Below are 15,433 nucleotides of genomic sequence, written 5' to 3'. Positions count from 1 at the left end.
TTCAGGTTAACAGTCAGTTTATTCAAAGACTTTTTCTGACCTCAGGGACTTTGCACATGCTTCTGTTGACTCTGCCTAGAAAGCACTTCCTCCTGTTTGCCTGGCAAATCCTACTCATCCTCTGGGTATGAGCTCAGAAGTCACATTCTCAGGCAGGCTCTCCCCGGCCCCCCATATAAGCCAGGACCCCTATTGTAATCGTTCATCACTCCCTTAAGCTTTCTTCTATGACGATGACTGGAATTTTGAATTTGTGTGTGTGTGTGTATGTGTGTGATTATCTGTTGATGTCAGTCTGTCTTGCTAAATTGTGAACTGTCTCCCTCGCTGGTGTATCCCAGCACTTGGCAGAGTGCTAGGCAAACAGTAAGTGATCAATAAATATTTGTGGCATGAATACATGAATGCTATGATAGTAGGGTTCTAAGAGTCTTTGCCTTCAAGCCCCAGACAGGGGTGCGGTGGTAGAGCACGGACGCGGGGGGGTGGGGAGGGGCTGAGCACAAATTGCCCAGACTCCTCTTCCTCGGAGAAGCCCAGAGTAGCAGGCAAAGGTCTCTTTTCACAGCAGGAAGCAGCTGTCCCTGGGACTGTCCTGAGCCACTGACGCAGATTAGGGCCTGTGGATTCTGCTCCAAGGGCAGGACCACTGACCAGACCCTGGTGGCGGAACAGATGAGGGGACAAGGGAGCTACTTCTGCTCCCTCCCCCAGCCCTGGCCTCCCTGGCTTCTCCCCTGAGCATCCGGAGAAGACTGAGCAGCCTGGGGCTGGCAGGAAAGCCCTCTGGGGTCAAGCCTGCTTCTAAGGCCCTCAAAGCCACCCCCCCGCCCCCACTCCCAGCCCTCCTTAAACCTCTCTGGCTTCCCCGAGAACCTTGCGGAGAACCCAAGTCACACAGCGGATCACAGCTAGTAGCTGCCTTAGTCATTAACAGGGATGTGGTAGCCAAGTGCCTCATGACCACTCTCCCACTCTCCCGGTCTGGAGAGGATCCCCTCAGCATCTTGTCACTGTCTTTGGAATTGAGTCTGAATGCCACACCCTGGCCCTCCATCTCCCCAATCTGACCAACAGACCTTTCCACCCTGCTCCTGCCCTGACTCGCAGCCTTTGTCCTCCCTCGGCCACCCCCAGCTCTGCCCTCCTCCCTGCTCACCCAAAACCCCCTTCCAGAGCCCCAGCACCAGGGGTCTCCTGTTCCCCCCACTCCCACCATGCCTGGGGCTTGACTACAAGCCCAGGCTTCCAAGGGGCAGGGCCAGAGTCTGACTCCTGTCCAGGGGCCAGCACAGTACAGGCACCAGTGAGTGTTTGATGAACCGAATTGCCCTGGGATATTGCATTCATTAGCTCCTTCATTCTATTTAGCACCTACTGTGTGCCAGGCACTGCACTGGGGGCTGAGGATTTACTGGTGAACAAGACAGACCCAGCCCTTCCCCTTATGGGGTTCAAGAGGGAAATGATATGATGCCAGTAATCACACAAACACCTAGATTATCACAAAGAAACTACAGCCTCTGGAAGAGCTCAAACTCTATGGCTGGTGGTACAACCAGGGCTGAGAAGTGATGTTTCAGCAGAGATCTGAAGGACAGAATAGGTAAGGAGGCACTGGTCTCTTGACATTTCATTCATCTCTTTACTCAACTCTCTGGTAGAGATGTCAGCTTAAAACCATTCTCTCAGGCTTCCCTGGTGGCACAGTGGTTAAGAATCTGCCTGCCAATGCAGGAGACACGGGTTCGTGCCCTGGTCTGGGAAGATCCCACATGCCGCGGAGCAGCTAAGCCCGTGAGCCACAACTACTGAGCCTGCGCATCTGGAGCCTGTGCTCCGCAACGGGAGAGGCCGCGACAGTGAGAGGCCCGCGCACCGCGATGAAGAGTGGCCCCTGCTCTCCGCAACTGGAGAAAGCCCTCACACAGAAACGAAGACCCAACACAGCCAAAAATAAATAAATAAATAAATAAATAAATAAATAAATAAATTAAAAACAAAACAAAAACAAAAAAAAACCCAACATTCTCTCTCATCCATCCATCCATCAATCCATCCATCTATCCATCCAACAGATATTTAAAGAGCTCCTACTCAGTGCCAGGCCCCTGCCAGGCATTTTCACCCACCCCAGCCCACATGGTCTATCTCTGGCTGAAGTAGATGCTTAGTTCATGCGCAATGATGGACAGATTGGTGGGACTCTGTGTGTGGCTAGACCCTGCCTCTGGCCTGAGTGCATATGTGGACACCCATGTGCTGGTGTGTGCAAGCAGCTCAAGCCAAAGGGTGCCCTCTTGACCCCTGCACATCCCCACTACAAATGGGTCCCCTCCTCCCCCTCACTACACAAACCAAGAGCCCCAGTCCTGGTACTCACCAGAATCTCATCCTGCAAAGAGGTAACCATAGCAACCACGAGAAGCACCGGGAGAGAGGAGAGAGGGTTACTGATGCAGAGTGGGAGGCTTGTGGCTGGCATCTGACAGGCTCTCTGGCCCCTGTGGGACCCTTCCCCTCGGGGGAGGGGGATCTCAGAGCTTGGCGTCCATCCGGCACCCTCCATCCCTCCGGCTGGGGCACTGGAGTTCACTCACCTGGTTCCCTGAAGCCTTCTTCTTGTTCATCTGGTTGCTCCTCTGCTGAGCACTAATGAGGAGAGAAAGAAGAGTCCCAGAAACTTCTCTCAAGAGGCCCGGCTTCATTGCTACTGCTCAGTGGGCACCAGACCCAGAGGCTTAACCCAACAGGCCTGGGTCCTACACACACATACACACACAGTCACACGAGGTGTCACCTTCTCTGACCAGGGAGCACTCACTTGGCAAAGCCTATGAAGTCCTCATGGTTGGTATTCATGTAAGCCAGTTCAATATCGATGAGGAGCATGACCTTCAAGGATACACAGGTCAGCAGTAAAGTGGAAAAGATACCACAGAGTTTTAAAATGCATGAAAAGCTGGGAGAAGCATACTTGCAGCATGTATAGAGTCCATAATAAATCAATCTATAATCCACAATAAATAAATGTATCCATAATAGTATCCATAATAAACAAAGAGTTCCTATAAATCAATAAGTGGAAGACAAGAAACACAAATCAAAATAGTCAAAGAACATGAATGGGTAACCCATAGAAGAAATGCATACAACCAATAAGGATATGTAAAAAATGCTCCCTCTCATTAATAAAGAAATGTGAGTTAAAATGAGACCCCTTTTTAACCTAGCAAATTAATAATAAATATTGATAATGACCAGTGTGGGCACAACTGTGGGAAGACAGATTCTCTCACATACCATTGGCGGAACTGTAAATTAGTATCACCTTCTTGGAGGGCAGTTTGGCATTATCTGACAACATTAAAATGCATATATTCACGTCTAGAACTATATCTCACAGATAAGCTCCTTGAGTGAGCAAAGATACATGTGCCAGGGTGTTCAGTCTGGTGTGGTTTGTAGCAGAGAAAAACTGGGAACAAGCCAACGGCTATCAGAAGGTGAAATAGATTATGGTATCCTCGAAACTAAAAGGCACTCTACAGCTGTTCAGAAGAATGAGGATAACTTCTAGATTCTGGCATGGGAAAATCCCCTTTGCAAATAATTAAGAGTGATGGGATTTGTAACCAAATTGTGATGGGGGTGACATTCCTGACGCTCAGTGCCGGGTTCAGACCCAGGCCCTGCTGCTTCCTGTGAGTTTGTCCTCACCGAGCTTCAAATTCCACAAATGAAGGGTTTCAGCCTCACAGGAGTGGTGAAGACACAGTGAGAGGAGGAAGGTCATGGGTCTGACCTGTAATAGGTGCTCAACAGATGTTAGCTACAATTATCTTCAGAGAAAAAAAGGCAAGACACACCACAGGATTGTGATTCTTTAAGAGTAAGAGGAAATCTGGAATCTGTATGTGTCTAGGGAAAATGTCTGGAAGGAGACACACCAAACTTTTAATAATGGTTCTTTTATGGGAGACTGGGGGCGGGGAAGAGTGAATGGAGGAACACTTACTCGTAATTTAATGACTTCTATACTGATTGAATATTTTATTGAGTATTTATCATTTTGTCATTAAAAAGAGACCAGTGAGGATTTAGAAACACAACATGGGCAACAAAAATGTGAGTGATTAGGGACAGCACCATTGTGGAGAAGGGGTGTATGAGGATGGAAGCTGGGAATTGGGAGTCAGAGGTGGGTATAGACAGAAGATGACAGGGAGATGGCCAAGGAAAAAGGACTCGCCTGTGAGCTTTGTGAGAGCCATGAGGGAACCTGCTCACCTCTGCTCCTCCCAGCTCAGAGGAGCATTCAGGGAATATGCTTCTTATTGAATGAATGAATGAATGAATGAATGAATATTTGATAAATGACTACATAAAAGGAAGGGAGGGCGCCTATGAGGGGTGTATGGTGACCCAGAGAAACAGCAAAGAGAGAGAGAGAGGCCCAAAGTGAGATGACCAGAGTATAGATAGTTGAGAAGCAGATGGTGGGATTGTAAAATGGAGCAGCTTCTCTAGAAAACTGTATGGCAGGTCCTCAAAAAATTAAACATAGAATTACCATATGATCCAGCAATTCCATTTCTGGAAATATACCCTAAAGATTTAAAAGCAAGCTCTCAAAGAGATATTTGTGCACCTGTGTTCATAGCAGCATTATTCACAATAGCCAAAAAGTGGAAACAAACAGATAAACAAAATGTGGTCTATTCATACAATGGAATATTATTCAGCCTTAAAAAGGAAAGATATTCTGACACGTGCTACAACATGCATGAAGCTTGCAAACATTATGCTAAGTGAAGTTAGCCAGAAACAGAAGGACAAATGTTGCATGCTTCCACTTATATGAGGTACCTAGAGTCATCAACTTCATAGAAACAGAAAGGAGAATGGTGGTTGCCAGGGGCTGGGAGGAAGGGGGAATGGGAGTCATTTTTGTTTGTTTGTTTTTGGCCGCACTGTGTGACATGTGGGATCTTCGTTCCCCAACCAGGGATTGAACCCGCACCCCCTGCACTGGGATCGTGGAGTCTTAACCACTGGACCGCCAGGGAAGTCCCTAGGAGTCACTGTTTAAGGGGGACAGAGTTTCATTTTAGGAAGATGAAAAGTTCTGAAGATGGATGGTGGTGATGGTTGCACAGTAATTTGAATGTACATAATACCACCGAACTGCACAATTTAAAGTGGTTAAAACAGTAAAATTTATGTAATGTATATATTTTCTCACAACAAAAAAGAGCAAGAGAGAAGCAGAAAGTTAATACAAGGAGAGGAAGTATAAGAGAGACTGAGACAGAAAAGACAAAGTGGGAAGAAGGAGGTGAGCCCAAGGACAGGAGTGAAAGGTGAGGGAAGAGGGGGCGGTGCGTGGGCTCACCTGCTCCTTGGTGCGACCCTCACGCTCCCGGATGTGGGTGGTCACGATGCGCTCCATCTCCTCCCGCAGCCGGGGGTACTGCTGGAGCTGGGGAGGGGGGGAGGGGAGAGAGCCACGTACACTGGGGGCATGGGTAGGGGGCACCCAAACCCCACCAGAATCCAGGGGCGTGGGGTGGGAGGGACACGCAGAATGCCCCACACCTGGGGGCCCAAGAAGCTGATGGCACCAAGCCACAGCCACCCCTTTCCCCCAACTGTGGGTTCCAAATGGCAAGTCAAGGGTCTTCCCAGTCCCGGGCCCTCTTCACTAGCCTACCTGGGCAACTTCATGGGCCTGGCAGTTCCCATGAGCACAAATGCCTTGGGAATCGGCCTGCTCCTCGGCTGCCATCTTGGTGGCAGCCATATTGGAAACAGACCTATTCGATTGAGGCCTTTGTTTGGGGCGCTGTTAGCGCCCCAAACTTTCACTGATCCTCAGGGCTACCCCTTGCCTCCTCAAAGGCTTGGAGGCACAGTCAGGTGGGGAAACAGGCAGGTAACAGCCTGCAGATTACGATCCAGGGAGAATCTGGGGAGGGCAGGGCCCGAGGTGCCAGGTGGCCTCCTGAGTCAGGCTGGGGACAGGCAATGCTCCTTGTCAGAGCTGGGGGAGGGGAGCAGGGGAAAACCAGCAGTCACACAAAGGACATGCAGGAGGCACAGGCATGCGAGGGCGTTGGGGGGTGGGGTGGGCATGCGGAGCGGGAGTGCCAGCGGCATGAGCAGTACCCTGCGGGGGCCCTCTTGGTAGCGTCCACCCGGCTTTGCCTCCCTCTGCATGCCCTGTCCTGGCACCACTACCCCGACACATCTGCCTGGCTCAGAGCTGGCCGGCCAGCCTGTCTCTACCCCACTCCTTTGGGGGTAGAAGCTCAGCAGCACCCTTCTACCCACCCACCCCCCCCCCTCAGTTTTTATCAACTGAGGCCAAAGGGGAAGTTGCTCCAAACCCTCCCCCCGCCTGTGAGCTCTGCCTTCAGCTCAGCCAGGCTCTGGGCAAAACCCGGGTTGACTCCTCCTTCAGGACTCTGTTGAATAGCGTGTCTTCCAGAAAGCCTACTGTGACCACCTCCATGTGCCCCATCCCTCTCCACCCCCCTTCCCTCCCCAAACTGGACTGTAATTGCCCTGAAGGTAGGGCCCAGGGCTGGGCACACTGCCAGTGCCCAAAGAGGGCATGTTGAAAGAATGAGGGAATGAATGAAGGATGGAAGTCTTTGCCCTCCTTGCCAGGGTGAGCAGACATGGGCTCCTCTGCCCTCTGGCTCATGAACCGGCAGCTCCTTGGAGAGAGGGACTCGCTGAGCTGCTGATGGTGGGAGTCTACCCAAGGGGACCTCCTCCTCTGCCATGGAGGGGCCCAGGCTGGGCAAAGCTAGACCCACACCTTGTCCCTCCTCCCATCCTGGGTCAGGCCCCGCAGGTGGATCCCCCTATTTGGGAAGAGAGCTGGAGGTTAGCGTGCCTGGGTCACAGGTAGTGATTCTGAGGGCAAGATGGAGGCCAAGGGGATGGGGTGGGGGTGGGGTGGGGGGCATCAGGAGAGGCAGGAGGGTGGGGGAGAAAGCAGCGCCCTGGATGCCAGCCCAGGAGAGGCAGACTTGAGAGATGCCACATCCTCCCCACTCCCCCCCGACTGTTCCATGGCTCTGCCAAGGGTGTGGCTCATGTGGCCAAGCTCAGGGCACCTGGGAGAGAGGCAGCCTGAGAGCCGGGGCTTAGAAACAGCACTGGCTGGAGGGTCCCAGTGGACCCTGCTGCCCCGAGAGGCTCAGGGATGGGTCATCACTCCTCACAGTCCCCGAGTTGGGGCGGATTTGGGACCGAGTCACAGCCACCAGAAAAGCCTCCTCTGAGATGGTCCCAAGTGCTCCCTCCCTGGGTGGCATTGTGGGAGGGGCAAGGAGGGAGGAGGAGGGAGCAATTTGCCAAAGAGCGTGACCAGTTCTCCCACTAACGGCCTGGATATTACATTTGTCAAGTTTTCCATGTGTCACAAATGACAGGGCAGCCTCAGCCCCTTTGGGAAGTTCTGTTCCCTTTGAGCATCTTTTTCCATTCTGGCTGCCTCTGCGCATTTCCAGAACTTTCAGCCAGTTTTTAAAATGGAACTTTTCTCTCTCAGGTCTTGGCTAAGTGGGGCAGTCAGCCTGGAGCCCACTGTTTAGTGGTCAGGAATGCAGGCCCTGGAGCCACCATGGCTCTGGGTTCAAAGCGAGCCCCCTACCCTGCTGACTTTCCTTGGAAAAGTGCTTGGACCCCTCTGAGCCTCAGTTTCTCCATGTGTGAAATGAGGTAATAATGGCACCTTCCCTCTTAGGGTTGTTGAGAGGACTGACCACACACCCTGTGCTGGACATTAAACTCCAGATTTCATCCAGAGATGAAACTCTAATCCCAGCAGGGCTAGGAATAATCAGCAGGAGTGGCTTGCTAAATTTAGAAGATTTGGGGAGGGAAAGAAAAAGAGGAAGATGGGTGAATTTTGCTATGTAAACAAAAAACTACTATGCATTAAATCAATTAAAAGGCAATTTTTTTTAGAAATAATTTATAAGCTTTCCTTTCTCAAGTTTTTGTTGATCAATTTTTCTCCTTACAAAAATTTACCGACTCACTGTAAGAAATCTGAATATGACTAAAGTTTGTGAAGTAGAAATGAAAAAATTCCTGTGTTCTTTGCCTTCTTAAAATAATGGTTAGTAACTATGCCTTTGGAATTGTATCACTTATGTAGATTATTATATTATATTATATATTTTATATATTTATCATTTATATATATTAATTTCCCCCCCCAAATTCTACACGTTCATCTCTGAAACCTGCTTTTCCCCCCATGGTACATTGTGGAAGGACACGTGAATGGAAATAAATATCCCTTGCCCTTTTAACAACTATAGTCTTTCATTGTCTGTGTGATACCATAGTCAATCCCCTCTTGATGGACATCTGGGTTGTTTCCAAAATATTACCATTTACCCTAATTAGTGCTTTTTTGGAAGGCAATTCAGCAAAGTATTCCACAGTTTTTAAATGTTCATATCTAGTAATCAGTCTTCTAGGAATCTATCCTAAGGAAATAATCCTAGAGAAAGAAAAATAAAATTCTTTATACACAAAGATGTTCATTGCCAGGGTATTTATAATATTGAAAAACTAGAGACTGTTTCAGTGTTCACCAATAGGAAAATGGTTAAGTAAACTATGATAAATCTATTCAATAGAATATTACGCAATCATTAAAAATGTTCACATAGGGACTTCCGTGGTGGGGCAGTGGTTAAGAATCCACCTGCCAATGCAGGGGACACAGGTTTGAGCCCTCGTCCTGGAAGATCCCACATGCCGCGGAGCAACTAAGCCCATGCGCCACAACTACTGAGCCTGCGCTCTAGAGCCGGTGAGCCACAACTACTGAGCCCACGTACTGCAACTACTGAAGCCCGCATGCCTAGAGCCCGTGCTCCGCAACAAGAGAAGCCACTGCAATGAGAAGCCCGCGCACCGCAACGAAGAGTAGCCTCTGCTCGCCGCAACTAGAGAAAGCCTGCGCACAGCAACGAAGACCCAACGCAGCCAAAAATTAAATAAATAAATAAATAAATAAAATTTATTTAAAAAAATGTTCACATCGACTATGTAATAACACCCACCAAAATGTATGTTATTAAGAGAAAAAGCAGGATACTAATATATTCACAGTGTAAATACCTAACAAAGTAAATAAACCTATGTACAGAAAAAAACAGTTTGGAGGAATAAATTGGTGAAAACTCTTTAGCGAGCAAATCTTGCAGAAGTTACCAAAACTGTGAATGCTCACATCCATTGACTAGGCAATTCTATACTAGAAATTTGCTCTAAAGAAATGACAGGATAAGTACTACAAATATATTTATAAGGCTATTCACTGCAGCACTGTTTGCAAAAGAAAAACAAAAAAAAGGTGGAAACAACCTAAATGTCTGTCAATAGGATATTGAATATATAAATCATGTCATATTTCTACAGTGGAATACAATTCAGCTGTTCAAGGGCATGATCTTTACGTAGCTACTACAAGGATTCCGCTCCGCATTGCTCAGTAAAAAAGAAGAGTTCACCGATCAGTGTGGTCAGTGTGATCCCTTTTAGGTTAAAACCGGTGTATATTTGTAATTAGTTAGGAAGGGTCTACTGCTAGCACACCCTAGTCCTTATCTCTAGGGCTGTGAGCTTATAGGGACTTTTGCTTTCTCTGGGCAGTTTGAATATTTTGATAACAATCATGTATGATCAGAACAAAATCAATACCGATAATTTCCTTTTTTAAAAAAAGGAGTGTATTTGCAGGAAATGTACAAAAATCTCAGTGTGGCTCTTGGAAAGGGAGTGTTGTTGCCTCCTTTTCACTCTTGGGCATTTTCCAAATTTTCTCTAATTGAGAATGTATCCCTTTCACAATGAAAACCCAAAGTTTTAAAAAATTTAGATATATTTTGTGTTCTTTTGTAAAGAGATTTGAGGTAGCTTAAAATAAACTTGGTATTTTTTAGTTTAGCAAAAGTTAAGATTGCGTTGCTTAGTATTCATGATGCAGTGGGACCGTGATTTAGATGTCATGATATATACTATGCAATGGAGAGTCCAGCCCAGATTTGATTCCACCTGGATCAGGCACTGAGTGGATGCTAATTTGCTTAATCTATCCCCGTTTGGCACAGAAGTGAGCAAAAGTGAGATAGGATTGTGTAAGGGGCGCACAGGACTAATTACATATGAGCCACGAAAACCGCGATACTTATTTAAAACATGAAGTTAAGGCAGATGTTCCCCCACCTCTCAGTGTAGGGAGTTTTTTCAAATACAAGTGAGGCTGGACTCATGCAGGCCCCTGGGAAGAACTGCTTTAGACGATCTGGCGAAAAGTCCCCAAAATGCCCCAAAGTAGACAAATAGGAAAAAGCCATCTAAAAGGTCACGGATGACTCAAAAGAGGCTGACCCTGTCAAACATGTATGGATTACAGTAAAGTGAGTAACCCAATATGCTTTTAGGCAAATTGGTTTTGAGGGACTGGGATAGCTCCCCTGCCCCAGGAGGCCCTGATCCCAGATCTCTTCCCTCAGCCTCCCTAGATCTGAATCCCACTCTGCTGTTCCTTTTCTGAGACTCAGTTTTGTCATCTGTAAAATGGGGATAAGACTACTCACTGCTTAGGGTTGTTAAAAGGATTAAGTCAGATAACAAGGGCAGGCACTTAGCCTAGTGCTTGGCACACAGGAGGTGCTCAATAAACAGCGGCCACCTCCTTATCATCATCACCATCAAAGCGGCCATTGAGGATGCTTGGGTTAGAGCAAAGTCTTCTGGCAGAGGTGGGGGCCTGAAGGAATCATGAGTACAGTAGACCCAGGGTTAGAAGCTGGCATGAGACCCTGGGGCCAGGAATCACCCGGGCCGGCCTGGGCGTCTGGGTCCACCTGGGTGGCTGAGAGGCTGCCAGCCTTGCTCAGCAGTTGGTTCTTGCCCACGGGAGGCCCTGGCCATGAGGAAGGGGTGGCCAGGCCCAGCCCCTCCCGGGCGGCCATCATACCTTTTCGCTACACTTTCTGATGGTGGCCGTGAGCTCACTGACTACCATATCCACACACTTGATACTGGGCTCTTTAAGCTTCTGCACCTGCTTTTTCACTGTGGCTTCAAAAGCGAGATCAGGTGTGAAGAGGCCTGTCCTGCACCCGGGGAGGAGGAGGGGAACAGGAGGAGGAGCAGCCGGGGGTGGGCGGGCGAGGAGAAGGAGGGGAGTGAAAGCCAAGCAGGGCCAGGGTCCGGGGTGGAGGATGGCACGGACACGAGGGAGAGAGAGAGACACCGACACAGAGAAAGAGAGAGAGAAGAGAAGACAATGTGAGTGTGGGACCTGGCCCTCCTGCCGCCACCTGGATTGGCACCTCCCAGGCGCTGCCAAGCAACCCCCAGGGCTCTGAGGGCATGGGAGGGGTCTGAGGGACCAAGCCCCTGCCCCATCCAAGGGCACTTACTGAGTTCATATTCTCTCCCCAGGGCTTGCCTCCCTCCTCTCCCCCACTCTTCAGCTACACTGAGCCTGCCCTCTCTCTCTTTTCCTATGCCGTCTTTGTCCTTTTCCTATGCCGTCCTGCTGAGGAGCTGACCCAGGCCAGGACCCCAATCACCCACATTCTGTTCAATTCTAGGTTTCCCAGAACCTCCTGTATTCGCTTCATCCCGACTCCAAAGCCCAGCACCATTCCCTATTCTCCACCAAGGTTGTTGCATTCAGCCTGCTGCCCAGGCTGTGCACTGCACAACTCCAGGGGGCTCCATTTCCATAGACTATGGGGCAGATGATGCCTCCTGGAGTTGCTGTGTAGCTGCCTGATCGCCCTTCTCCAGCTCCCTGCTCTACTCCTGCCCTTCCCTTTCTCCTCAAGGGGCATCCTTTGCCTCTCCTCCTAAGGAGTCTGGAGGAGCTCAGTTTGGAAAGACAGAGAGAGAGAAGAGGAAAGACAGAAAGAGTGGAGATGGTGATAGAGAGGGGCCAGGGCAGCAGTGGGGAGGGGAAAGGAAGGGAGTCTGGGGGTGGAATCAAACGAGCACTGGACTTGGAGTCCAAAGCCTTGGCTCCAAGTAACAGCTCTGCCACCTCCTAGCTCATATGACCTCGGGCAAGTCACTTGATCTCCCGAGCCTCAGTTTTCCTGCTGTGAAATGGGTGCCATCCTCCCTGCCCTGCCGTGCCCTCCTCAAGTGGTTCTGTGAGGCTCAAATGACATAGCAGAGGGGGCTCTGTCCCTGGAAGGCTGGATGTGGATGGAAGGGACGGGGAAGGTCCCGAGTGAGGGTCCCGAGTGAGGGTCCTGAGTGAGGATGGCGTGAGATGGGGAAGATGAAGGACAGTGGGGAGTCAGGGTACCTGCTTGACCTGGGTCCTCTGAATCCCTCTGGCTGTCCAGGCCCCTAGGGCAGCACCCAAGAAGGTCCTGTACTTCGTCTGTCTCCAGGGACAAGACTTCCCCAAGACCCCTCCCTGGAGCCCCCAAAGATGACCCCACCTCTGAGAGCAGGGAGGGGGCTCAGGGTCCCCTCTTCTCCCTGAGCCGGGGGAGCTCTTGGTGGGCTCTCAGGGCAAATTACCACCATCATACCTGTCTTTCCAGTGTCTAATCCCTTGGTTCGCCTGGTCTGGGGGGCGGGGCTGGGTGAGGCCCCCTCAGAGAGTCCCCCTCTCCTGGACTGTGGTGGCCTGCCTCCCCCACCCCGCTGAGGTCTGTACATGCTACCAGGAGGCACTGGGGGAGGTGGGGAAGGAGCGCCTGGCAGCAGAGCAGGGCGGGGCAGAGGCAGGGGCTGGCCGGGCAGCTGGTTACCTTCTTGGTGCACTGTCTAACGGTGCTGATTAGCTCCGAGATAACCATGTCCACACACTTGAGACACGGTTCTCGGATCTTCTTCACCTGCTTTTTCACAATGGTCTCAAAGGCCATGTCTGGGGTAAAGAGCCCCGTTCTGAACGCCCGGAGCGGAAGAAGGGCACGGTGTCACAGACCGGCTCCTGCCAGGAGCACCAGGCCAGGGCCCCGCCCCGCCCCACTGAGCTCTGCCCTCGGGGTCCTCCCACTACCCCTCTCTGGACTTCAGTGTCCCCATCTGTAAAATGGGCAGGAGGGATTCTGATGAAGGCCTTTCAATCGAAGCTCTTTAGGGCAAGACAAGGTCTGCTTATAACTGTTGCATTTGTCCTGCTTTGTCTTCAGATTCTGCTCATACAAAATGTTCTATGGCTAGAAATGGTTTGAAAACTGTCAAACTGGGTTTTCTTTAAGAGCCTTTCTGGGAATAAAGCATTTTATTTTAAGACTAGGAAAGAGATTTTTTTTTCTTTTTTGTGCCTTAGCCAATGCAGTCTGTAAATTCCATGCCAAACCTTGGAATTGAACCTGCATGAAAGCAGTGACATTTTAGTCTTGTTCACTGCCTGGCACATAGCAGGTGCTTTAAATTTTCTTGTTGAATGGACAGTGTAGAGCTGGGTCCCTGGAGCAGGGCTAAGCTTTTTAAGGAACAGTCTATTCTCCAGTCTTTGTCCTGGCTCCACAGGCCTTGGGGTTGGCTAGGAGGAGGAAAGTGGGGTGGAATGGGGCCAACTTCGGGCTAATGGGACTGTGGGCGGGTCTGGAGGGTTGAGAGGCCTCATCCCATCATAAAAGGTTCACAGACTAACACCTGATGCTCCACCGCAGGCCTCACCCAGTGGTTTGGGCAGCTTTGCGCTGGATAGCACCGGGGGGAGCTGTCCTACCCTGGGGATGGGCAGGGGGCCCAAGCCCGAAGGGTGCTTCCCCAGCCACCTGTGTCTCGGGCTCTACCCCACTGGTCTAGCCTCCGGGCCGCTCCCAGGGACAAGCAAAGGAGGGTAGCAGGCTGTAGGTAGGGGGGTGGACTGGGTCTCCCATCCACCTCCCCTATCCAGAGCCTGTCCAAGCTGGGAGCCAGAAAGTCGGGGTTGAGGAGATTGGGGACTAGGTAGGGCTCTTGGTCCTTCCTGAGGGAGGCTCACTCCATCACTCCCTCTGTCTCTGCACTAGACCCCTCCTGCCTTCCAGGGTTCAGCTCCCCTCCCCGGGCCCAATACGTGCCTAATGCCATGTATATTCTTGATGGCATAGCTGATCTCCCTTCGGAGTTCCTTCTCGTCAAACTCCATCTGTGTAGGAGACAAAGAGATGGCTGGTCAGGGCCTGTTCTGCTACCTGGGAGGTCAAACAGGGTCCACCTCACTCCCAGAGCTGGGCACCAGGGCCTCTAGTGGGGTCAGCACACGTACGCATGAGAGAGTCTTAGGTAGGTGGGTGGGAGGATAGTCCTGAGCCCTCCTGCCCCTGGGGGTTCTGCCTACCTTGACCAGCTCAAAGGGGAAGCGCTCATGGAAGATCCGGTTGATGCGGGCTCCCCCCGACAATTCATAGGTGTCGATCTGGTCCCCTGAGCCCTCAATGCGCTTCTCAAAGTCTACAGCAAATTGCTGGACCATCCTGGGGAGAGAGTGACATGACCTGAGGGGGCAGCAGCAACCCAGTGCAGGGAGCCCTGGGAGAGCCCTGTGCTGAGAGGCTGGGGCGAGGGGCAGCCCCATGATGGGGAGTCAGGGGTTGGGGAGGGCCTCACTGCAGCAGAGCCTTGGTCTTGCGCGCTGGGTCATCAGGGCGGAAGTTCTTGTACTCCTCCACCTCCTTCTCAATGGACAGCAGCTGGCTCTGAAGCTTGTTCCGCAGCCCTGGCAGCGTGTCCCGGATGTGGTTTGTCAGTTGCTGGCGGTGGGGGCGAGGAAAGGGTTAAGGCCATGGTCACAGACCCAGAATGCCCACAGGACCAGGCAGGGGCCAGGATGTCTGGGGCCCATGTGGACTTGGTGAGGTGCAGAGCCACAGCCCTGCCCACTGCTGTCCTGCCCACCAGAATGAAAGCTACCTGAGGGCAGGGACTGACACACAGTAGGTGCTCACAGAGGTGTATTAATTGAATTAATGAGTCAATAACTCCATTTTCAGTAGAAGCCAGAAATCTAGATTTTTATTTGAAATTACCTGTTTTTGACTAATAGTTTTAGACACTACAAGAGCCAGATGAAATGAATCAGGGGCAGTGATGGCTGGAAGACTGCCCCCTTGTGCCCTTTGGGTTTAAGGCCTCCCTTAAGGTAATTCTCAAGTTCTGAGGCTCACTCTGGTTAGATCCCCACACACAGTATCTCCCTGAACTGCAGAATGACCCTAAGAAACAGGTCTCATCACCATTACCACCGTTTTACAGATGCAGAAATAGAGGCCCAGAGAGGTGGAGAGTCTTGGTGGGTGAGTGACAAAGCTGAGACTGGAACCCAGGTATGTGGCCTCCAGAGACTCCAGTTTTGTCCCATGCCACACTGCCTTCTTACTGTCAACACACATACACACACACACCCCTCAGTAATTCTGGAAGTCCCATTCCA

At 50.7% G+C, this 15,433-nt stretch overlaps 1 protein-coding gene across 19 annotated transcripts in view; it reads right to left on the bottom strand.

Annotated features, from left to right (window-relative positions):
• The window catches only part of DNM1 (dynamin 1), a 45,472-nt gene that overhangs the window by 12,621 nt on the left and 17,418 nt on the right, over nucleotides 1-15,433 (bottom strand). For 13 of the 19 annotated variants that reach the window (XR_014247626.1, XR_014247627.1, XR_014247628.1 and 10 more), the window contains exons 7-14: nucleotides 14,611-14,753; nucleotides 14,342-14,477; nucleotides 14,082-14,149; nucleotides 12,813-12,951; nucleotides 5,396-5,482; nucleotides 2,825-2,895; nucleotides 2,601-2,652; nucleotides 2,384-2,395 (exon numbers count right to left, since the gene is read on the bottom strand). Coding sequence is in view for 14 of the 19 variants with exons in the window: in XM_082402535.1 (XP_082258661.1) it covers nucleotides 2,384-2,395; nucleotides 2,601-2,652; nucleotides 2,825-2,895; nucleotides 5,396-5,482; nucleotides 12,813-12,951; nucleotides 14,082-14,149; nucleotides 14,342-14,477; nucleotides 14,611-14,753 (708 nt within the window). In the remaining 5 variants the exon portion in view is untranslated. Of the gene's footprint in view, nucleotides 1-2,383; nucleotides 2,396-2,600; nucleotides 2,653-2,824; nucleotides 2,896-5,395; nucleotides 5,483-11,017; nucleotides 11,157-12,812; nucleotides 12,952-14,081; nucleotides 14,150-14,341; nucleotides 14,478-14,610; nucleotides 14,754-15,433 lie in introns of all 19 variants that reach the window. The other 6 variants (XM_082402532.1, XM_082402536.1, XM_082402538.1 and 3 more) reach the window with 3 other exon arrangements.

This window comes from Balaenoptera borealis (genome assembly GCF_965194805.1).
Source record: "Balaenoptera borealis genome assembly, chromosome: 8".
NCBI lineage: Eukaryota > Metazoa > Chordata > Mammalia > Artiodactyla > Balaenopteridae > Balaenoptera > Balaenoptera borealis.
The sequence above is the reverse complement of the archived record's forward strand: the minus strand, read 5'-3'. Positions and strand labels throughout refer to the sequence as shown.